General features: G+C 40.0%; 1 protein-coding gene across 3 annotated transcripts in view; it reads left to right on the top strand.

Annotated features, from left to right (window-relative positions):
- Positions 1–25,577, top strand: part of LOC132146361 (zinc finger protein 658B-like) — a 910,027-nt gene that overhangs the window by 708,159 nt on the left and 176,291 nt on the right. For 2 of the 3 annotated variants that reach the window (XM_059557020.1, XM_059557011.1), the window contains exon 2: positions 15,231–17,157. The exons of the other annotated variant lie outside the window; for it this stretch is intronic. In XM_059557020.1, coding sequence (XP_059413003.1) covers positions 15,359–17,050 — 1,692 coding nt within the window. In that variant the 5' untranslated portion in view covers positions 15,231–15,358 and the 3' untranslated portion in view covers positions 17,051–17,157. Of the gene's footprint in view, positions 1–15,230; positions 17,158–25,577 lie in introns of those variants that run through there. 3 annotated transcript variants of the gene reach the window in all.

Genomic DNA, 25,577 nt, shown 5'->3' with positions numbered 1-25,577 from the left:
ATGCAACCATGAGGAAAAAAAAAAAACGAGCGCGTCGCACTGCGTGCGTGTCGCTTCCAACTTAAGCGCGAAAGACGCGATATGTGTACGCCCTGTTACAGCAAGTATTTTTTGGTAGTGGAAATCCATTACTGAAATTCCCTTGTTGTAATGGAGATCGCAGCTGATGGATGCTTAGTGTAGCGGGGACGCTGAGAGGAGAAAGCTACCTGTACATATGCAAGACTACGCCACCCTGTTAACCAAGGAAATACTAAAGATTTTAACAACACAGGACACAGGAGTGTGGTTTTCGAAGGAGAGCTGGAGACGTGGATACAAATCAAATACAAAAAAGCTTTATTTCAGTATTTGAGCAACAATCTTAAAAGCACAACATTTAAAAAACAAAAGACTGTGGGACCAGGTTATCATTCACAACAAAAAACAAAGAGGAGGCCGAGGCTTGCCAATGGCAGGGCACTATTTTAAGGAACACAAGGCTCCTATAAAACCACTCTTACCACCCTGTGCACATGTCTCAACACACGCACACATATGGTCAAGTATTAATGCACAGCACTCTGTGACAAAACCACACGTGAGGGCCTAATGGCCTGCCCTGAAGCCTCGGCTCCTATAATGAAAAGACAAAAACGGTCTCAAACAAGGAAACTTTATGAGGTTCAAAATTTGACACCAAGGCTGGGTTTGTTCACCTCACGCTGCAAACCCAAAACAAAACTACAAAATACAACTACGCAAACCAACATTTATAACCAATATACAAAACCAAATCAAACAAATTGAAAGACAAGTGGAGAAAAACCCAGCGATCATAGGAACAAATGTTGAAGAGCAGGTGTCACACAAAACACGAGTCGCAAACACACGTGTTGATGAAAAGTTTGTCAGATCAGAAATCCAGATATACAAAGCAGCAGCAACAAAAAGCCTCGCTGAACACCCAGTATCATTAAACTGGTCTATTCTTCCTAAAAAAACAAAAACAAACAAACATACTAATGGTCTTAAGAAATAAGTGCTGCACAATAGCGGTAGTTTCACGTACCTTCTCGGAACCCAATCGCACATCCAAATCGCGTGCAGACAGAAGGATACCACCACATCACATGTAAGGGAAAGGTAGCAGTCGTCAACAGCAGCGAACTATCTTCAAGTTCAAAGCGTCAAAAGATGAAAGAAAGGGCGGTCCCCGGCAATGACGCACCACACAAACGGGGATCACACGCAACCAGTGACTAGAATCCCCTTTTATACGGTGCCACACCGTTACTAATTGGAACCCTGATGACCCACAAGCATTAGGTTGATTAAAGATGCAACAGTACGTCCCACTACATTAGCAACGACAGACGCCTAAGGAGTAGGGCTGTCAAAATTGCTCAAAATTGACGTTCGAATATTCCCTCTAAAAAATACACGAATATTCGAACTATTCGAACTTCTATTTGCGCATGTTGACAATGACGCGCATTACGTCAATAACAGGCAAAAATAATACAAAGAGACATAACTACTTGTATAGATAGTCTATTTAATTTTAAACATATATGACAACGTATTACCTACACAAAAACAAGGAAATCAACTAATGGCCAAGACTGCAGACCTCAAGCTCTCTCACCCTCACGTTCTCTGCGCATAATGGTTTAAATGAACAAACAAATTTTTGAGCAAGCAATTTAAGATCGTGACTGCTGTCCCAAATATAGCAGGCTTCATTCAGTGATTGAAACAAATATTATTAATATTAATTGAAGTTTTACAGCATATAGAACTGACATTGTATGCTCCGAGCGAGCTGTGCTGTGGTAAACATGGAACTTTTCCTTGACATGAAACGATAAATAATCAAACCTCGGATCCATTGCTTGACAGAACTCCCCGAAGCGTGCCCCATCCACGATACGGATCGGTCTCATGTCCTTAAAAATTAACGAAATTATTTTATCCGTTATGGCCTCTTGTCGTGTTGCAGACAAAGTGCTTGCGGCGGGCGATGCAAAGTAACGTTAAGTGTCAAGACGTGACTGTTTAGCTGGAGTTTCACACATTATGCCATGCTCATTTGGGTGCACATTTTTGAGATGTGACCTCACGTTGCTAGTTGTCGAATGGTATGCTAACTGTATCTTAAATAGCTTGCATACAACTTTATCTGGCGGCTCAACAATTTTACCTCATTTTCTCTGCTGCGGTCGAGTTGGGAAGACGCGTCAACTTTCAGCAGTGATGCTGTGCCAGACAGTGCGACTCCTGTGAGGCTGTGACCTGTCCCTGAACCCTCAGGCGCGCTAGCGCGTCCATTCGCAAGGCAGGGCCTGTTTTTCCACATTTTTTTTTTTATTCGAATATTAATTTTCACCTTCAAAATTCGTTTTTTTAAACTATTTGAATACATATTCGAATTTAGAATATTCGTTGACAGCCCTACTAAGGAGTGCAGCTACCCGCGCACTTTGGAAAGGAGAAAATGACATATTTAGCTGAGCAAGCCAAATGAAGCGTGCGAAAAGTAGGTCTATTTCGACAGAAAGGGCAACGAAGTTACTTGCAAAATATGATACGCGGTATTAAAATAAATCAGTTGTGTGAGTACAATGCAATATCACTTGTGACGCAAACATCCACAAGCAAATGAAAGGAGCTTCCCAAAACTGGTCACTCCAGCGAGACGTTATCTCTTTATTCCCGGGACATCTGTGCCATCGGAGATGTTTTCTACCCAGGCTGTCCACTGGCTGCACTCCAGACTAATCCATCATCATGACATGATACATTTAAATAAAAATTGAAAAAAGAAAATATCGCGTCCGAAAAAAATGATCGAGCTCATATTTTTTTAATCTTATGATTAATTGATTTATCGACTGTTGCGACAGGCCTATGCGTACCTGTACTCGTTGCACGTGTATCTGTGAAACCATGCTATAGCTCCACATACCCATAAAAAAACGTTCAAGTACCGGTGACCTGTGGGGTGGCTTGGACTTGCAACATAAGGTCTAGGAATATCAAACCACAGTTTACCAAATTAGAAACCCGATTTAGTAGTTTTTTCAATATGAATGGAATTTCAAAATCAGCCTCACCGTTTGTAGCACGCGTTTTCTAATCCGTTGAGAAGTCAGCAGTGAAGGTCCACAAGCCCTCAGACGTCAGTCCCCCCTTCCTTGAAATCTTTTTGGGGTTCAAGGCTAAACCCTTTGTGGGTTTAGGGTGATCAGCCAACTAACATCCTCAGGTCCCGGATGATCAGCTGGGGAATCCCGTCACTCGTCGTCAAGTTTGTAGTGGAAATTCTAATTCAGTAACAATTTGTAGAGACTGAGAATGAAAAACCAAACAGAGTTTTGTCTTTGTATTGCTTTAATTCTCTGCAGAGAATGATCTGGTTTACACACAGCTTGAGTCTGGGTGCAAGAGATAACACACAGACTCACAGTCCACTTTTTATAGTATGTAAAAAGATATATTGAAGGACAGGTTAGGACCTCTGAGCCAATTATGTTGCTCAGTGCACATCACTTCATAATTCATGTACATTTCATACACCTCTCCCTGGTATGGACTAGGGCTGTCACTTTTGTGATAAAAATCATTTTCGATTTTTAAGACATAGGTGTTCATTGAATCGATTGTAAAATAGATTTTTCCATATCTAAAAAAAAAAGACATTTCCTTTTTCAATGTCAAATAACAGACGAACATAAAGACAGTGCTGGAAATGCACAAGTCATCAATATTTCTTATTTATTGGCATGAAATACAAACAGCAACAGGAGTGCAACATTCTCGAAAAAATATATATGCAGAGGGGACGGCTGCAGGCTTCAACTCGGCTGCATTTATGATTTAGGCAATTCAAAAATCTCCAAGATTGTTTTAAATAATGATTCAATCCATTTCAAACAACTTGAGAACAGGCCTTGTGTGTTTTTTTATTGAACGTAACCGGCACTTAGGCTAGGCGGCACTAGGCAGGCATAATGAAATGCGCAAAAAGGCTAGGGCCATTACAAATTTATTGGACAGGAAAACAAGTCGATCAACATTTTCGGGGTCCAGAGCAGAGGTTTTTTTTTATTCCCTATATGTCCAGCTGTTGAGAAGATGCGTTCCGACCGCACTGATGTCCCAGGGATACTCAGGTACAGCTGCGCAAGGTGGGGGTATTACTGCCAATTTTCCATCACAAAAGCCGGTCACTGTCAGCTTGCAATGGTCCTTTTCATAACTCAGAATCTCCTGTAACTAGATGCGTGAATGAGGCGAATTCGCGTCTAACTCACCGCGAGACCTCCAGACGCGCATAAATGCGTCTTTACATTGACTTAACATTGAAATTATTTGCGGCAGACGCTCTATTCACATTTGGTGTGAACGCAGCACAAGAGGTCGCTTTTGACGTCACTGGGTCTTATAGGCGCGTAAAATAGCTGGTATTTTCTGTCTAGCTTTCGCAACGCATACTGCACTTATGTAATTCTTTTTTCTTTTTCTGCTTGTTTGTGAATTTTGTTACATGTATATATTTTTTTTGTTTAATTATTTTAAAATTAATAGTGTACATATTTGGTTAAAATCGATTCCCTATTTTCATTTTCGAAACTTTTTTTGTGCAATCGATTTTCGAACTTAAAGTGACAGCCCTAGTATGGGGTAGTATGGGGTAACTAATTGTTCCTGGTACATGGTTCCTCTTTAGAAGTTGTTTTTCAACCTAAAGCATTTACGTGCACAGGTTATACAAAGAACCCTGTGTCCCTATGGACTATATATACTACCTAAATGAGATTAATACAATCAATGCCAAATTACCAAAACAAAAAAATTCCATAGCAAAAGACAAAGACTTTCAAGGCATCAAAAAGTCAATTATTTTGTAAACATTTAGGTCAAATAGAGTGAAGATAAAATATTTGTTTTTTAAGAACAAAGATAAAGAATGACAAAGATACACAATACAACTACACATAATATACAAGGTAGTGATTTTTCTTTTTTTAAATATACAAATAAAACAAACAGTGCTTTATTTTCTGGGACAATAGGTGTATTTAGCAGGTGCATTCAAGAAATTGAAAGAACAAATATAAAAATAAAACACTATATTAACTGATTCCTAAAGCAACTTTATTAAATTTCTTCAGTCAAGAGCAGTGAATTATTTTTCTCTTTGTATTTTGTTATTTTATCAACTTTAAACTTAAGTGGTTTTAAACCTGAATGAGTTTCTTCTTCTGAACATAAATGCTATTTTGAGGAACATAGAAAACCAAACAGTTGCTGGTCCAGAATGACTTCCATAGTTTTTTTGCTACTATCAAATTCAGTGTGGACCAGCGACTGGTCACCCACATTCTTCAAAATATGTTTTTTTGTGTTCAGCCAAGAAATAAATTAATACAGGTTTGGGACAATGTGACAGTGAGTAAATAATGAGAAATGAAATTGTGGGGAGATCTGTCCCTTTAATGACAGTCGCATGTTTAATAGGCCTACTGTCCCTTTAAGACCTGCAACCATCTAATATACAAGAACGTATTTTCTCTAAACTGTTTATTTTCATTTTAGACATGACCAACTGAGTCTACATGTAAACCTTGTGTGTTTTGACAGTATTAGTGCAAAAGATAACTTGGTTCAATAATCAGGCGCTGTTTGACAGGCTTTAGTGCACACGCTTCGGGTGTATATGCTCAGAAAAAGCACAGGTCAGACCAGCATGCGAATGAAACATTTAAAAGCACACGCAGATAACGAGAGAGTAACACTAGCACTCTCGAGTTAACACTGCTGTGAATGCATGTGGCGTTCAGTGCGTTCAGATCAGGATTGCCAGGTTTTCAAAACCAAACCTGCTCAATTGCTTCTCAAAACTAGCCCAATCGCATTTCGTTCAGGGCAACACACTTTTTGGTGGGGTTGCCTTGGTAAAATTAGAGTTTTAGGGGCTTAACAACACATTATTGGGATTGGGGTTGCTTCGACCTGCGGGCATGACAAACCACCGCAGACTTGGCAACACTGGTTGGCCTTTACTACACAGTCGTAGTTCATTGACAACCAAAATAGCAGGCGATTCATTGCTGATTTTGAAAGCGATTTTGTGTAGATTGTCATTGAACTACGGCTCTGTGTAGTAAATGCCGCTCCACTGGAACCAGTGTTGCCAAGTCTGCTGTTGTTTTTAATGTCTGTGGGTTGAAGCATCCCAAATCCCAATAACGTGAAATTTATCCCCTAAAAGCCCAATTTTACCAAGGCAACCCTGCCAAAAAACATGTATTTTAACCTTGTGACGCAAACAAAGAATTAGTGAACATAAGAGTTCGATCAGAAGAAAAGATCTAAATTATCCAGTTGCGGCACACTTTTTAACTTTGAATCACGATGTAACCTCTTTACGCTTTTGTGGGATTGAGAAGAGGTGGAGACATTGAATTACTTCTACAGAGACGCAAACTGTTTTGGATATACACCTTTCAAACTTTATCACCTATGGGTATGAACGATGAAGCATTATTTAATGTAATGTTATAGTCATGCAATTGTTTTGAATGAGGTGTTGTTTCTACTATGTATTCACGATGAGTTTGAGTGACTATGGAGCCTGACTGATTGTTATAACTGTTTAGAATTACAATTTGATGCTGTTTGATGACGATGTGTTGATTGTGTTTTTTTTGGATGATTTTGTTAACCTATAGGGGGATCTTGATTGTTGTATCTAGAATAATTTGTAACTGTTTATGATGTGGTGCTAATTATGCATTCCTAATGAGCTTAATTATTTGCAGATGGAGCTCTGTTAATTGGTCATGTGTTTATCATAAAAGAGATGAATTTGAACATTTGTATACTCCTGATGAAGGTCGTGTGACCGAAACGTTGTGCTATTAAAAATTTATTTTGCAAGTTAAGATAGTGTGCGGGAGTTCCTTATATATTGGGTTGAAAGCCAAAATGTTCCCAAACTGGCGACGTGACATTAGGTTTTGGGATGAGATCGAGCGCCTCCCATCGTTTCAGCCGGCCTATTCAAAACAAACGAAGTACCGTAAAGCTACAACGGCTCGTGAGAAAATTACAGTTGTAACCATATTGTATCTTTCATTTATTTAACATTGAATGCACAGTGACAAATTGAAAAAACAAGAAGGCCACAGCCTCATTAAAAAAAAAAAACTGAACACTGCGGTTGCCGCGGTTGCTATCTTTCCTCTGTGGTTTGCTTGTCAATAGCAGGTATTACAATATTGCGGTTATCGCGACAGCCCTAAAAGAAAACAAACATGATGTGCTTTCTTCTGCTCATCTTCAACAGGAGGAAAAAAATGAATAGAAAATCAGCTAATAGATGCCTCACAGACATGATAAATATATCTATAGCAGGGTCACTACAGGCCAAATGGGTGTCCTTAGCAGAATAGTATTCTTGTGCCCCCTCCTTCAAAAAAAAAAAAAAAAAAAAAAACTACTATAAAGGCTCAAAATAAAACTAAATAAATAAGTAAATAAGTTGTCATTAAATTGCATTAATTATAAATTGCAGTTGTAGCTCTAGACAATTACCTATGGCTATGATTTTATTAAGCATGGCATGGAGCATCACACGAAATGCAAGAATGATCAATTAAAGCAATTTTAGGATGATTGTAATTGAAATGGCTGAAAAAAATCATAAATACAACCACTAATAATATGATTAAATGGCTTATCACTTTTGACCAACAGGTGGCGCTGTAATCAAATCATTTTGGTGTGTTATGTGTGAGATTACAATAACACAAAGTTTGGTGTCAATATGCTACAGCACAAGTGTCATTTTGGCATCATGCCTCAAATTCCTCGCTGTGGTATGCGAGAAAAAGTTTTTGTCTATCGACACAAAATCCATAACATTTTGTCAGGACAGTCTGAAGATCATCTGATTTAAATTTGGTGAAAATCGGACCAATGGTTGATGAGGAGTAATAGGCTTATGCAATCAAAAGTTATTAGGATTTTTATAAATGTAATTATTAATGGTTAATGATTAATGGTTTATTACTCTTGACCAATAGGTGGCACTGTTACCAAATTAATGTGGCATGGTCAGTGTAAGGTGATAATGGCACATATTGGCAAATATTTTCAAATGGATGCAGAGATACAGCCTCAGATGCATTTTAGGCATCTTTCCATCAAATTTGTTGTTGCGCTAAACAAAAACTCTTCATTATATTGACACTATTATAGAGGACAGGAAGTATGGCCAATTTTGGCATTATTGGTATCGATGCTCTCGGCATGACCCAAAGAGTATAGGGAGACTACTTTCATTTCAATAGTCTAAATTATCCAAAAATTATTAGCATTTTTTAGATATTTCATTATAACTTTTGACAACAAGGTGGCGCTGCCACCAAACTTTTTAATTACTATATCAGGGCATGGAGCCAAATATTTTTGTAATTATGTTCGTAACAATACGATAATACGTAAAAAAAAAAGAGAAAAAAATACAGCACTTTAAAACATAATTTGAAATGGCTGATGGCTAAAATGGTTGACATGGGAAAATTGGATATCGTTCCACTCGACATGACGCACTGAATCTAAAGAGACCAGTTTTGTGATTATTGGCCAAACCATTCAGAAGTTAAATGCAAAGATATGAATTTTTAATATTTCCGGACCACTAGGTGGCGCTGCGTCGAAACACTAAAGGTAGTCTCAGGTTGTTCTAACACACATCAAGTTTGGTCTCAATATGCCAAACCGTTGTCCAGATATAGCCTCACATGCATTTTTGTGTGCTTTTCATCAAATTTGTTAATGTGTCATTTGAGAACGGTTGGACGAACCAACTTGAATTCCATAACTTTTTGCCAGAATGGTCTGAAGATGATCTGAGACAATTTTCGTGAATATCAACTTACCGTGTAGGACGTGTTTGAAAAAGTATGTTTTTCGTACAATTGAAAATAGTAAAAAATTAAACCTTGCCATTATATCATTTAACTTGGCATGGGCCAAGGATTCAGAGGAAAAAAGAATTTCCATTTTCTGGCTTACGGTTCAAAAGTTATTAGCATAAACATTAATGCAAGTTTGGACAAGTGGTGGCGCTAGTGAGTTTGAGTTAGAGACTTCAAATTTGCTATGGTTAATGTTAAAAGTGTCCTCTATCAGTGTGGCAAGTTTTATAACTTTCCCCCGATCGGTTCTATGGGCTGCCATAGACTTGCGGCGGCAGAAGAAGAAGAATAACGCCAACGATTACAATAGGTGCCTATGCACCTTCGGTGCTTGGCCCTAATAATAAGAACAGGAACGAAAACAAACGAAAACAATAGGTGTCTCGTACCTTTGGTGCTTGGCCCTAATAATAATAAGAAAGGGAACGAAAAAAAAAGGTGCCTCTAACCTTCGGTGCTTGGCCCTAATATTTATAAGAAAAAAGGGAACGAAATCAATAGGTGCCTCGTACCTTCGGTGCTTTGCCCCTAATAATAAGAACGGGAACGAAAACAATAGGTGCCTCGCACCTTCGGTGCTTGGCCCTAATAATTATAAGAAGAACGGGAATGAAAACAATAGGTACCTCGCACATTCGGTGCTTGGCCCCTAATTATAAGAATGGGAACGAAAACAATAGGTGCCTAGTACCTTCGGTGCTTGGCCCCTAATAATAAGAATGGGAACGAAAACAATAGGTGCCTTGTACCTTCTGTGCTTGGCCCCTAATTAAGCAAGGATTTGATCGTCTTGTAAGTGTAACAACAGCAATTACCATTTTAAGTCTTGAAAACTAGATAAAATTTGCGTGCGCAAATGCGGGAATGGCGTGTCAAGTTGTGCTTACTGCAATCTGCGTTCACCATAAAAGTAATGTTTTAAAATATATATATATATATAGAGAGAGAGAGAGAGAGAGAGAATTAAATTTTTATATGTTAATGTTAATATAGAATGAAAGTTTTTTCGAGATGTGCAAACCCCGTCAAGGCATCAAGAGCCACCACACAACTGATCCATCCATCCATCTTCTTCTGCTTATCCGGGGCCGGGTCGCGGGGGCAGCAGTCTAAGCAGAGAACCCCAGACTTCCCTCTCCCTAGACACTTCCTCCAGCTCTTCTGGGGGGATACCGAGGCGTTCCCAGGCCAGCCGGGAGACATAGTCTTCCCCGGGGTCTCCTCCCAGTGGGACGCGCCCGGAACACCTTCCCGGGAAGGCGTCCAGGAGGCATCCGGAACAGATGCCCGAGCCACCTCAGCTGACCCCTCTCGATGTGGAGGAGCAGCGTCTCTACTCTGAGCTCCTCCCGGGTGACTGAGCTTCTCACCCTATCTCTAAGGGATCGCCCAGCCACCCTGCGGAGAAAGCTCATTTCGGCCGCCTGTATCCGGGATCTTGTCCTTTCGGTCATGACCCAAAGCTCATGACCATAGGTGAGAGTAGGAACGTAGATTGACCGGTAAATCGAGAGCTTCGCCTTGCGGCTCAGCTCTTTCTTCACCACGACAGACCGGTACATCGACCGCATTACTGCAGAAGCTGCACCGATCCGTCTGTCAATCTCCCGTTCCATCCTTCCCTCACTCGTGAAGACCCCAAGATACTTAAACTCCTCCACTCACCACCAACTTGAAGTGGGCAAGCCACCCTTTTCCAACTGAGGACCATAACCTCGGATTTGGAGGTGCTGATTCTCATCCCAGCCGCTTCACACTCGGCTGCAAACCGTCCCAGTGTATGCTGAAGGTCCTGGCTTTATGAGGCCAACACGACAACATCATCCGCAAAGAGTAGAGACGAAATCGTGTTGTCACCAAACCTGACCCCCTCCGGCCCCTGGCTGCGCCTAGAAATTCTGTCCATAAAAATCATGAACAGAACCGGCGACAAGGGGCAGCCCTGCCAGAGTCCAATGCGCACCGGGAACAAGTCTGACTTACTGCTGGCATTATGAACCAAGCTCCTGCTCCGGTCGTACAGGGACCGGATAGCTCTTAGCAAAGGGCCCCGGACCCCATACTCCCGGATCACCCTCCACAGGCCCCCGTGAGGGACACGACCGTCCCCGACTGCCCGAGAGGCGTGTCAGCCAAGACAGCCCCACAACATCCAGAGACTTGAGGTACTCGGGGCGGATCTCATCCACCCCCGGTGCCTTGCCACCGAGGAGTTTCTTGACTACCTCGGTGACTTCAGCTTGGGTGATGGACAAGTCCACATCTGAGCCCTCAGCCTCTGCTTCCTCAATGGAAGACGTGACAGCGGGATTGAGGAGATCCTCGAAGTATTCCTTCCACCGTCCAACGACATACCCAGTTGAGGTCAACAGCTCCCCACCTCTACTGTAAACAGCGTTGGTAGGGCACTGCTTCCCTCTCCTGAGGCGCCGGACGGTTTGCCAGAATCTCTTTGAGGCCGACCGATAGTCCTTCTCCATGGCCTCACCGAACTCCTCCCAGGCTGCAGTCCGCTTGGCCTGCCGGTACCTGTCAGCTGCCTCAGGAGTCCAACAAGCCAACCAGGCCCGATAGGACTCCTTCTTCAGCTTGACAGCATCCCTTACTTCCGGTGTCCACCACCGGGTTCGGGGATTGCCGCCTCGACAGGCACCGGAGACCTTACGGCCACAGCTCCGAGCGGTCACTTCGACAATGGAGGTGGAGAACATGGTCCACTTGGACTCAATATTTCCAGCCTCCCTCGGGATCCGGTCGAAGCTCTGCCGGAGGTGGGAGTTGAAGATCCCTCAGACAGGAGACTCGGCCAAACATTCCCAGCAGACCCTCACAGTACGTTTGGGTCTGCCGAGTCTGTCCAGCTTCCTCCCCGCCATTGGATCCAACTCACCACCAGGTGGTGATCAGTTGACAGCTCCGCCCCTCTCTTCACCCGAGTGTCCAAGACATACGGCCGGAGGTCGGATGAAACGACCACAAAGTCGATCATCGACCTACGGCCTAGGGTGTCCTGGTGCCACGTGTACTGATAGACACCCTTATGCTTGAACATGGTGTTCGTTATGGACAAGCTGTAACTAGCACAGAAGTCCAATAACTGAACACCGCTCGGGTTCAGATCAGGGGGGCCGTTCCTCCCAATCACGCCCCTCCAGGTGTCACTGTCGTTGCCCATGTGGGCGTTGAAGTCCCCTAGTAAAACGACGGAGTCCCCAGTCGGAGCACTTTCCAGCACCCCTCCCAGAGACTCCAAGAAGGCCGGGTACTCTGCACTGCCGTTCGGCCCATAGGCACAAACGACAGTGAGAGACCTATCCCCGACCCGAAGGCCCAGGGAAGCGACCCTCTCGTTCACCGGGGTAAACTCCAACACATGGCAGCTGAGCTGGGGGGCTATAAGCAAACCCACACCAGCCCGCCGCCTCTCACCATGGGCAACTCCAGAGTGGTGAAGAGGATTATTTTATCCGTTATGGCCTCTTGTCGTGTTGCAGACAAAGTGCTTGCGGCGGGCAATGCAAAGTAACGTTAAGTGTCAAGACGTGACTGTTTAGCTGGAGTTCCACACATTATGCCATGCTCATTTGGGTGCACATTTTTGACATGTGACCTCATGTTGCTAGTGGTCGAATGGTATGCTAACTGCTAACTGTATCTTAAATAGCTTGCATACAACAATCTCTCGGGTCAACAATTTTACCTCATTTTCTCTGCGGCGGTCGAGTTGGGCTCTGCACTTGCTGGTATCTTCCATGAAGACGCGTCAACTTTCAGCAGTGATGCTGTGCCAGACAGTGCGACTCCTGTGAGGCTGTGACCTGTCCCTGAACCCTCAGGCGCGCTAGCGCGCCCACTCGCAAAGCAAACAACCACGCCTCTACTACCGCGGGCCTTTTTTTCCACTTTTTTTTATTCGAATATTAATTTTCACCTTCGAAATTCGTTTTTTTTTTAACTATTCGAATACATATTCGAATTTAGAATATTTGTTGACAGCCCTTATATATATATATATATATATATATATATATATATATATATATATATATATATATATATATATATATATATATATATATATAGGCCTTATATTTAATTACTGTTTAATAACAATATCATGCATATGATCCTTTGTGTAAAGGTCTTCTTTTAATTTTTGATGAGTAGACTGTAGCCTAAGACTATCCTATGTTTTGAATTTAACTCACTGTAAATTTTTTTATGTTTTTTTAAAAATGTTACAATGTTATATCATAATGTTATTGTTGTTTTACTTCCTCCTCTTATCTCATTTTACAATTAGATCCATTTAGAAATCCATCCCTTTGCACCACCTGGCGGTAGTTTCGCGAATTATTTTAACACGGGACTGACTTGGGGTTAACGCCGCGGCCCTGTTGTCCCATTTAGGTTGTCCACCTACTGTATACACTGCCCCAGCTTTTCTTGAGCTGATCTCAAAGATCTAATACTTTTTCCATGTACACAAAAGGCCTATTTCTCTCAAATATTGTTCACAAATCTCTCAAAATCTGTGTTAGTGAGCCCATCTCCTCTGCCGAGATAATCCATCCACCTCAAAGGTGTGGCAAATCAAGATGCTGATTAGACAGCATGATTACTGCACAGACCTTAGGCTGGCCACAATAAAAGGCCACTCTAAAATGTGCAGTTTTATCACACAGCACAATGCCACAGATGTTGCAAGTTTTAAGGGAGCATGCAATTGGCATGCTGACTACAGGAATGTCCACCAGAGCTGTTGCCCATGAATTGAATGTTCATTTCTCTACCATAAGCCGTCTCCAAAGATGTTTCAGAGAATTTGGCAGTACATCCAGCCGGCCTCACAACCGCAGATCACATGTAACCACACCAGCCCAGGACCTCCATATCCAGCATCTTCACCTCTAAGATCGTCTGAGGCCAGCCACCCAGACAGCTGCTGCAACAATCGCGTTGCACAACCAAAGAACTTCTGCACAAACTGTCAGAAACCATCTCAGGGAAGCTCATCTGCATGCTCTTCGTCCTCGTGGTCTCAACCTGACTGCAGTTCATCGTCGAGACTGACTTGAGTGGACAAATGCTCACATTCACATCTGGCACTTTGAAGAGGTGTTCTCTTACACATGAATCCAGGTTTTCACTGTACAGGGCAGATGGCAGACAGTGTGTATGACATTGTGTGGTTGAGCGGTTTGTTGATGTCAGTGGTGGTGGGGTTATTTATGGGCAGGCCTATGTTAAGGACAACGGACATAGGTGCATTTCATTGATAGAATATTGAATGCAAAGTGATACCTTGACGATATTCTGGGGCCCATTGTTGTACCATTCATCCACGACCATCACCTCATGTTGCAACATGATAATGCATGGCCCCATGTTGCAAGGATCTGAACTCAATTCCTGGAAGCTGAAAACATACTGGCCAGCATACTGACTAGAGATGTCCCCTATTGAGCATGTTTGGGATGCTCTGGATTGGATGGATCTTTTGGATGGAACTTGTTCAAGTTCCTGACAATATCCAGTAACTTCGCACAGCCATTGAAGAGGAGTGCACCAACATTAGACAGACCACAATCAACAACCTGGTCAGCACTATGTGAAGGAGATGTGTTGCACTGCGTGTGGCAAATGGTGGTCACACCAGATTCTGACTGGTTTTCAGACCCCCCCCCCCATACAGTAAATCTGCACATTTTAGAGTGGCCTTTTATTGTGGCCAGCCTAAGGCACACCAGTGCAAAAATCATGCTGTCTAATCAGCATCTTGATATTCCACACCTGTGAGGTGGATGGATTATCTCGGCAGAGGAGAAGTGTTCACTAACACAGATTTAGACAATGTTTAAGAGAAATAGGCCTTTTGTGTACACAGGAAAAGTCTTAGATCGTTGAGTTCAGCTCAAGAAAAATGGGGGCAAAAACTAAAGTGTTGCGTTTATAATTTTGTTCTATGTATATATATGGTGGTAAAGTGGTACAAATCTGCCACCATCACAGCCCTAGTAAAATTTATATATTTCTTGTTTTATACAGCTTAAAGACCCTGGGGTCAAACTGACCCAAAAGAAAAATTATGCTTAAAAATGTTTTACGGGTCTCCCTATTAAATTAGTAAAACACATTACAGTAACATTACAGTAGACAAGACAGTAAATCTAAAGCAAGAAAAGTAAATTGTGTATTTACAGATGTTCTCTCAGATTTTAACAATATACCAGAAATAAATAATTTTTACTTTTATTTCAGAATTCATTGAAGAAAAAGAGGAAAATGAAGAATCAAGTGAAGTTGAGGAGAAAAATCATGTCAAAACTGGCGGAAAACTTTCCCAGTGCGGAAAGAGTTTCACACAATCATCAAACCTCAAAGATCACATGAACATCCACACTGGAGAGAAGCAGCACGCATGTGATCAATGCGGTAAAATGTTTTTATGGGCTTCACTTCTGAAGAAACACTTGAAAGTTCATGCAAAGAAGAAACCACATTCATGTCATTTGTGTGGTAAGAGTTTTTTGCATCTACAAAGTTTGAAAGTACATCAGAAAATACATACTGGTGAAAGAGAGTACATGTGCGTTGAGTGTGAAAAGACTTTTAGTTCAGCAAGCAGATTAAAACTGCATGAGAGGATTCACACTGGAGAGAAACCTTACAAGTGTTCACACTGTGACAAGAGATTCAGTCAGACAAGAGATCTGAAAATACATGAGAAGATCCACACTGGAGAGAAACCTTACAAGTGTTCACACTGTGACAAGAGATTCAGTCAGCCAAAAAATCTGAAAACACATGAGAGGATCCACACTGGAGAGAAACCTTACAAGTGTTCACACTGTGACAAGAAATGCAGTGATTCATCAACTCTGAAAAGACATGAGAGGATTCACACTGGAGAGAAACCTTACCAGTGTTCACACTGTGACAAGAGATTGAATAATTTATCACATCTGAAAACACATGAGAGGATCCACACTGGAGAGAAACCTTACAAGTGTTCACACTGTGACAAGAAATGCAGTGATTCATCAACTCTGAAAAGACATGAGAGGATTCACACTGGAGAGAAACCTTACAAGTGTTCACACTGTGACAAGAGATTCAGTGTGTCATCATATCTGAAAACACATGAGAGGATCCACACTGGAGAGAAACCTTACAAGTGTTCACACTGTGACAAGAGATTCAGTGTGTCATCATATCTGAAAACACATGAGAGGATCCACACTGGAGAGAAACCTTATAAGTGTTCACACTGTGACAAGAGATTCAGTCAGCCAATAAATCTGAAAACACATGAGAGGATTCACAATGGAGAGAAACCTTGTAAGTGTTCACACTGTGACAAGAGATTCAATAATTTATCACATCTGAAACCACATGAGAGGATTCACACTGGAGAGAAACCTTACAAGTGTTCACACTGTGACAAGAGATTCAATCAATCAGCAAATCTGAAAATACATGAGAGGAATCACACTGGAGAGAAACCTTGTAAGTGTTCACACTGTGACAAGAGATTCAATAATTTATCACATCTGAAAACACATGAGAGGATTCACACTGGAGACAAACCTTACAAGTGTTCACACTGTGACATGAGATTCAATAATTTATCACATCTGAAAACACATGAGAGGATTCACACTGGAGAGAAACCTTACAAGTGTTCACACTGTGACAAGTGTTTCAATGATTTATCAAGTCTGAAAACACATGAGAGGATTCACACTGGAGAGAAACCTTACAAGTGTTCACACTGTGACAAGAGATTCAGTCAGCTAATAAATCTGAAAACACATGAGAGGATTCACAATGGAGAGAAACCTTGTAAGTGTTCACACTGTGACAAGAGATTCAATAATTTATCACATGTGAAAACACATGAGAGGATTCACACTGGAGAGAAACCTTACAAGTGTTCACACTGTGACAAGAGATTCAATCAATCAGCAAATCTGAAAACACATGAGAGGATTCACACTGGAGAGAAAGTACATCACCGCAACGTACCTGGGAAGCGTTTCATTAAGTCATCTGTTATACACAAAAACCAATCAAAGTAAGGCCCCGTACATGCGGAGACACATTTAGTTGTATATGTAAATATTTTGTATGGTATATGCGTTTTGTGCAGACGGATCTGGCATTCGGGGCAGTGAAAACGAATTTTTTTTTTAAACAGGTCCCAGAGTGGATAAATCTGAAAATGACACCTTTGGGGTTTTGTGTTCTGCCAATCTGTATATTTTGTGAAACAATGATGTCATCACCCCACGTCTCAACCATAGTCAGACACTGCTACGTCATTTAACACCAACAACAATGGAGGACTACATGTTTGTGTTCATGCTGCAGAAGCTACTGAGCCTATTAGCTTGACTAAACTTACTAGTAGAGCAGCATGATATTGGAAAAAAACAAACATCGTGATAATGCATCGGCGATGTATATTGCGATATGGAAAAATAAAATCACCATATGACTTGAACAGCTCTATTTGGGGAAAAAAATGATTGGGGTGATTTTGTAGGTGAATAAATCATAGATATTTATAATCGAACTGTTATGGTCTGTTACAGCTAAGTCTAATACATTACTGCTGCGTTACATTGCTGACAGAATGCAGTGTTTATAATCTAGAGATTGTAAAGAGGATGTAGCACACGCACTGTCAAGTCAAGTGCCAGTGGATTACAGACTTGCTCCCACGAGACCTAACGCAACAGAGAGCAGTGCGGGACAAGTGTGTGTGCAGGAGATCTATTGCACAAAATAAAAATGAATTCATATAAAATATAAATGATTAACATGTGCAAGTGTATGCAGAGCTTCTATTTAGGCTATACACAAATCCGGCGAAACACAGAAGTAAAGCAGTGCTGCCATTACTGCGTGCCTTGCTGCTAAGGAAGTAGCAGAAGTAGCGTGTCCCGTAGGCGGCTGTAGCCTGCTCTGTCTAGTCTGTCAGTCTCCCTGTCCTCGATTTTTCTGTGCATGAGAATGGATGTGTGGCGTGAGAGCGTGTGAAAAGCGTCAATTGCGTGTGTCTCACATTTTATTTATTTTATTTACATTTTATTGCATTTGTATTAGTTGTTTGAAGAGTAAAAAAAAAATCAGTGGGTCTTAAGTCTTTTCTTTAATGAGCAGGATCTGCTTTCATTCAAATGTTATTAGAGGGCACCGGCAAGTGTCACACCATCACACTTCGCAGGCAAGATTGCAAGATGGCAGGCAAGATGGCGGCGCCCATAGAGTTCGCAGCGGATTTGTGTATAACAGGGATTGATGCGAGATACTGATCCAAAAGCACACCTTTTGTTAATTTCTTGTTTAATTTCTTCCTTTCATATAGGCTAAGCAATTTGTCATTGTTGCTGTTTTCATTTAAAATAAATAAAACATTGAACCACAAATTAAGCATTTGTTTTAAAAGGGAGAAAATACTTCATTTATTTTGGTTACAATATCCATCTTATTCATTATTTTTAATAAAAGTAAGATCTTTAAATGCCTATGGGACTTTGTACCATTGTACTATTTTATTGCTTATGTCACCTTTTAAGTCAAGTCATCTTTATTTATATAGCGCTTTAAACAAAATACATTGCTTCAAAGCAACTGAACAACATTCATTAGGAAAACAGTGCGTCAATAATGTAAAATGACAGTTTAAGGCAGTTCATCATTGAATTCAGTGATGTCATCTCTGTTCAGTTTAAATAGTGTCTGTGCATTTATTTGCAATCAAGTCAACGATATCGCTGTAGATGAAGTGACCCCAACTAAGCAAGCCAGAGGCGACACCGGCAAGGAACCAAAACTCCATCAGTGACAGAATGGAGAGAAAAACCTTGGGAGAAACCAGGCTCAGTTGGGGGGGACCAGACGAAACCAGTAGTTCAATTCCAGGCTGCAGCAAAGTCAGATTGTGCAGAAGAATCATCTGTTTCCTGTGGTCTTGTCCTGGTGGTCGTCTGGACAAGGTCTTTACAGGGGATCTGTTTCTGGGGCTCTAGTTGTCCTGGTCTCCGCTGTCTTTCAGGGCAGTAGAAGTCCTTTCTAGGCGCTGATCCACCATCTGGTCTGGATACGTACTAGATCCGGGTGACTGCAGTGAACCTCTGATCTGGACACAGACTGGATCTGGTGGCTACGGTGACCTCGGAATAAGAGAGAAACAGACAAATATTAGCGTAGATGCCATTCTTCTAATGATGTAGCAAGTACATAGGGTGTTATGGGAAGTGTTTCCGGTTCCGGTTTACCTAATTAATGCAGCCTAAAAATCCTTTAACGGATTTGGATATTAAAAGCATATTAGTATGTTATGTGTAAACCAGGTTAAAGAGATGGGTCTTTAATCTAGATTTAAACTGCAAGAGTGTGTCTGCCACCCGAACAATGTTAGGTAGATTATTCCAGAGTTTAGTCGCCAAATAGAAAAAGGATCTGCCGCCCGCAGTTGATTTTGATATTCTGGGTATTATCAAATTGCCTGAGTTTTGAGAACACAGTGGACGTGGAGGATTATAATGTAACAGGAGCTCATTCAAATACTCAGGGTTTCCGCGGGGCCATAAAAAGTCATAAATTTAACAATAAGAATTTAAGGCCGTAAAAAGTCATAAAAACGTCCGGATTTTCCATACAAGGTCATAAAAGACATTTGGCCACATCTTAAATTGATATGCTAGTCCATTAATTTGTTCTTCCATCAAAATGCGCTCGCAGCGGCAATGGCATTCATTTGTTTTGCCTGTTGTAGTTCTGTATGCGGAATCTAGGTGGTATCACACTGGTATCACAGCGTTCCAGAACTATAAGGTCCATGCGGCAGCATACAGACTTGTCAGAAGGACTTTCACAGAAACCCACGCGAACTCCGAACATACTCTAACATACTGAGTCACTGCTTAGATTAATTAAAATCATCCTGGCTATCACTATGGGAAAATGTACCTTTTACGATCTATGGCTCGAAGACGGTGCGTTTAGTAGCTGGCTCAAGCCCGTCGCTAACAATCGGTATCAAGCATCCAAACACAAGACGCGGAAAAGCTGAACTGAGTAGCTGGTTACTCGCGCGCTGTGTTCGGTGCGGAGAGAGAGCCGCGTATCTCCTGCACATGAACGAACAAATACTAATCGCAGTTTTGAACAAACAAAAGGATGTGAAAGAGCCCAATTCAGTACCATGGTGTTCAGGGCTCACGCAGAGAAAGGCGTCTCAAAACGCTTGTACGCCGAATTTGCTTCTTTTTGCTCTTGTGCAGACAAATACATACAAAATGTCAAAATACCCGCCTTGGAAAGTATGCTTTTTTTCAGTTATTTTTCAGTTATTTCTTAAGTGAAAGTAAACAGTTGAGCAAAAAGATGTGTTTGTCGTCTCTTAAAGTGGCCGCGCCTAATTAAGCTACTAGCTGCTGTAACGTTAATCCAAGAAATTAAAGAAAAATCACTCACTGCTCTTGACTGCATTACTTTGTAGTTTTAACAATAATTTATGCACAGTCAAACCAAAAATTATCCAGACTCCAGATATAATTTTTGATATACATATTTTACTAATACATACAAACTGTGACATATTATACCCAAAGAATCTTCATACAGTGAACTACTAGTGAAATAGATAGATAGATATAAATATTTTATCTATCTATATATCAAATTAGGAACAAAAATGATTTAGCACCTTATAAAGCATCATTCATTGCTTACGTGTGTTTTTTTTTCTGAATTGCTAATGCAACCTTTTCACACCACAGTCTGAACAAAATGAAGCATTGCTTGGTAATTGGTCAACAAAGTATTGATAGTTGTGTAAAAATTGTCATAATAACAGTTGTCTGTAGTTTTGGATGATTGTAATCAAAGTTATGACATTATCTAGACGAATTTGTTCTGACAAGAGTTTAACTCTAAATTCTTGTCATATTTTATAACCATTTTAAAAGCAATAGCAAATAAACTGTAACAATGTGAGAAATGTTTAAGGTGTCTGAATAAATTTTGGTTTGATTGTATATTTAATTTTTACATTGAAGACTATCCAGTGCTATTTTACATTTAATTATTCAGTTTCTGTACCTTGACACCTACACACTTTAAAAAAAACTTAAACATTGTGTAAATAGCAAAAATAAAAAAAATGAACGAACATACAAATTAAACAATTTCAAACAGGGCCCACTGTACCACCTTCAGCGGGGCCCCGCAAACCCCAGCTACAGCCCTGCCTGTGGGTGTTGAATACTGTGACCAAACAGAAAGTATTGCCATAAAATAATTGTTAATTTACAATGTTACTTTACAATGTTACAATTGTTAAGTGTTTCTGTGTTCTTGATACTCAAGAAAAAGAAGGCGAAGGCTTCAGTTTCTTAATCTTAATACATGCAGAGTTTTTAGGTTCTATAATTAACACCTGTTTTTTTCAGAATTTAGCATTAAGAAATTACTCGTCATCCAGTTTTTTATATCGACTATGCATTCCATTAGTTTTTCAAATTGGTGTGTTTCACCGGGCCGTGAAGAAATATAGAGCTGAGTATCATCAGCATAACAGTGAAAGCTAACACCATGTTTCCTGATGATATCTCCCAAGGTTAACATATAAAGCGTGAAGAGTAGCGGCCCTAGTACTGAGCCTTGAGGTACTCCATACTGCACTTGTGATCGAATTATGTTTTAATTAATAGTCTAATAATGAACCACAAATTACTATAGTTTTAAAGAAAGGGGAAATCCAAAGTCTTTTAAATTTTTGTGTTACAATACAGATAAAACATTTTCCTTATTCATACTGTTAATAAAAGTTCAAAGTTTAATATAAGAGAATATGTCATCCCACTGTTTTAGCCTGTTTCGTTATTAATAATAGTAGGCTAATAATGAGCCACAAACTAAGCATTCGTTTGAAGTAAGGGGAAAATGTAGATTCATTCCGCATATTTTTATTGTGTGATAACTGATATATGAGAGATTGCGATGAACTGAGATGTCTTTTAGAGATTATGAATGCAGCGCTCTTTGCTGGGATTTCATCAATTTCATGGAGAAAAAAGTAAAGTAGGTAGACAACCAAAAATGGTTAATACCGCCACAAGTTCTGCCGCCACAGGGCCGCGGCGTTAACTGCAAGTCAGTCGCATTAAAATCATTAGCAAAACTACCGCCAGGTGGCGCAAAAAGGAACGTATTGGGAACGGAATGTTATTTTAAAATGTTGGTTTGTAAATGGAGATGAAATGATGAAGTGAAACAACAATAACATTACAATATAACATTGTAACATGCTGAAATCAAATATTTTTTCCCTTTTTTTTTTTTTTTTTACAGTGAGTTAATTTCAAAACAATTTTTTTAGCTAGGTGCCACTGTCAGGGGAGTCAAAAGATAATAACATCATCATTAGAGTTGCCAATTAACATCATAAATGGAAAATAATGGCTAATTGAGATTCTTTCTCTTATTCTCTATTTATGTTTATTATTGATTGATTGATTAATTGATTTTATTTATGGATCAAACCGGTACAAAAAGAAAGACACAGTAATCCAAAAGGATAACATGCAAAAGTAAAAATACTTATTTCCAGCATGGTCCTTGGTGTTACACACACAGTTAAACAATAAACAAAAAACACAATAGACAAAAAATAAAAAACAAACAAAAACAAACCCATACAATATGAGGAGGAGGGTAAAAAACATCACGTAACAAAAAAAAAATTAAAACAAAATAAAAACACTGTAAAAAAATCTGCAAATTATCAATAAATAATTTACCCTGTCCCATAAATGTTTTTTAACCTGTGATTTAAAAATTCCTCTTGATTATAGGAGTTTTGTAACAGTAGGCAAACTATTCCATGCCATGATACCAGTATAAAAAAAAGAATTTTTAATTGCATTTGTAGCTCTAGAAACTATGCAAGAGCGGATGCTGGCCCTAGTATTATAGCCATGCTGCGTATGGACCATGTTTACATTAGAGCATAAATATTTGGGGGCATGACCATTAACAATGTTAAACATATGATTTAACTTAAGTTGTTCTACTCTTAGATGTACAGGTAGTAGACCAGCTCTTGTAAACTCCTCCCTACCTATATGAGTACGGGAGGGTACTTTTAATAGGTACCGAATAACATTGTTTTGTAGCACTTGGAAATTCTAGAAAATAAGTGTTTATTCTTTAAGAAGGTACAGAATAAGGAACGATCCAAATATTTGTAATGATAATAAATTTTGAATAATATAGGCCTATATCTGTCTGCCAACTCTCTATTTAACAGCATTAACTTACAATGAAATACTCTTTCTGCAGGCAGACTGAATGTTTTCCTGCCTTGCTAAATGTTGGGTCAGTTAGCACGAGTCGCTGTGAAGCGGGAGCAGCTGACAAAGGATTCCGCTTGGTCTTAAAGCCTTCCACAAACACCTATATTATTTGATAATTTATTAATATTTTGGTCTAGTGATAATAATTATATGGGCTGCGAGTAATAATGAGTAAAAAGCGAACGGCTGCTGTAAGTGCAGGTATGTCTTAACCCAGTAACAAACACACCGTTCCTCACAGCCAAAAAACAGTCCGAATTCAGTTCAGCTGGAGGGGGCTGGGGCTTTTGGGGAAGTTCTGTGCCTTGCTAAATGTTGGGTTAGCACGAGTCTCTGTGAAGCGGGAGCGGCTGACGAAGGATTCCGCTTGGTCTTAAAGCCTTCCACAAACACCTATATTATTTGATAATTTATTAATATTTTGGTCTAGTGATAATAATTACATGGGCTGCGAGTAATAATGAGTAAAAAGAGAACGGCTGCTGTAAGTGCAGGTATGTCTTAACCCAGTAACAAACACACCGTTCCTCACAGCCAAAAAACAGTCCGAATTCAGTTCAGCTGGAGGGGGCTGGGGCTTTTGGGGTAGTTCTGTGTACCTTGTGGGGCTTGATATAAAGGTGTGAATTTCTTGCTCTTTCATATGGACAGTGTCTTATAAAGGGTTTCAAACTTGCAAAGCAGGTTTAGCCAAAGTAGAACAATTGCCTCGTCATAATGTTGAAGAAAGGTGTTGATCCACTTCAAATGTTGACTACTGTATAGCGCAATATAGTTTATTAACTTAATTTCAGAGGAAGTTGTCTTATAAAAAAGCTAACTGTTGCATTAATTTTCTTTTGTTTCATCTAAACAGTATTTTTTAGAGTCTGAAATATAGCCTATATCTTCATATTTTTCTAAATCCCAAACAGAGTCCAGACATCAGTAAAGTATCCGTCTATGAACATGTTTTATAGGCTTTTTTAGATTTAGGAAATACACATGCATTGCAGATGTGACAAGAAAACTCCAGAGTTTTTGGAGACATTATTATTATTATTATATAATAATATTATTATTATTATTATTATTGTTTGTATTTACAATGCACAAACCAGAAGCAATAATATCTGCAGAGAAGGGTTGGCCATTCTCAAAAGATAAAATATAAATTTTATTTAAATTTTCATTTTTGTGTTTCAGAGGAAAAATCAGTGTTAAGGTATCTCTCCGTTCCAGACCATTCTGAAAGAAGAATTTATGCAAACGCGTATAAAATGATTTAGAATCTTGAACAGAGATCTCTTGAGGGTATTTAATAGGTCAGGCCCCACAAAAGATTTTTCTAGTTACTAGTTGTTCATTTGTCATTATTGAACTAATCGCAGATTTATTTTAAATTTACATCTACAATCCATAATGAGCCTTAATATATTCTGCGCTCAAGCACATGCATTAAGTTTGTCACAAAGCACAGGCAGAAGTAGCTTAATAATTGTGAAAAAGGAGACATTTTAATTATTTATTAATAAATCTTTTCTTGTCGGCTGCAAGATGAAGTTCCCAGTGCTGACTCTCTCCACAGAGAGAAATGCAACCTTCACAGATTACATAATGCTTTAGTTTTGAATTGATTAGTTTGAAAGACATTTCAAGCTTTCTGTAGATATATTTTTTATGTATGTGAGACGCCACAATTTTTATTTATTTAATTATCAGGGAAAAAATTCAAGTGATCGAGAGGGTTCCTCCCTGTCATGCATGTGCATTAATAATTTTAATATATGTTTTTACTTAAATTATATGAAAGCAAGTAAAGAAAGCTCCCTTTAAAATCACAGTTGTTGTCAATTATTGAAGCTCTTTTTTAAATTGTGTGCATTTTGCTGATTATAATAAGAGAACTTGAGTTTAAATGTGAGGAATTTTTATTAATCAGTCCATTCTTTAGAGTTTCAAGGATTTAGCTAAATCGTGCAGGTTTCATTTATTCGTTTCTGGTTTTAGGCTATCCATCCATCCATCATCTTCCGCTTATCCGGGGCCGGGTCGCGGGGGCAACAGTCTAAGCACAGACGCCCAGACTTCCCTCTCCCTAGCCACTTCTTCCAGCTCTTCCGGGGGGACCCCGATGCGTTCCCAGGCCAGCCTTACTGCTCAGCTCCTTCTTCACCATGACAGACCGGTACAGCGACCGCATTTCTGCAGAAGCTGCACCGATCCGTCTGTCAATCTCACGTTCCATCCTTCCCTCACT

Source organism: Carassius carassius, chromosome 1, assembly GCF_963082965.1.
Source record: "Carassius carassius chromosome 1, fCarCar2.1, whole genome shotgun sequence".
Lineage (NCBI taxonomy): Eukaryota > Metazoa > Chordata > Actinopteri > Cypriniformes > Cyprinidae > Carassius > Carassius carassius.
This window is presented reverse-complemented; position numbering and strand designations above follow the sequence as displayed.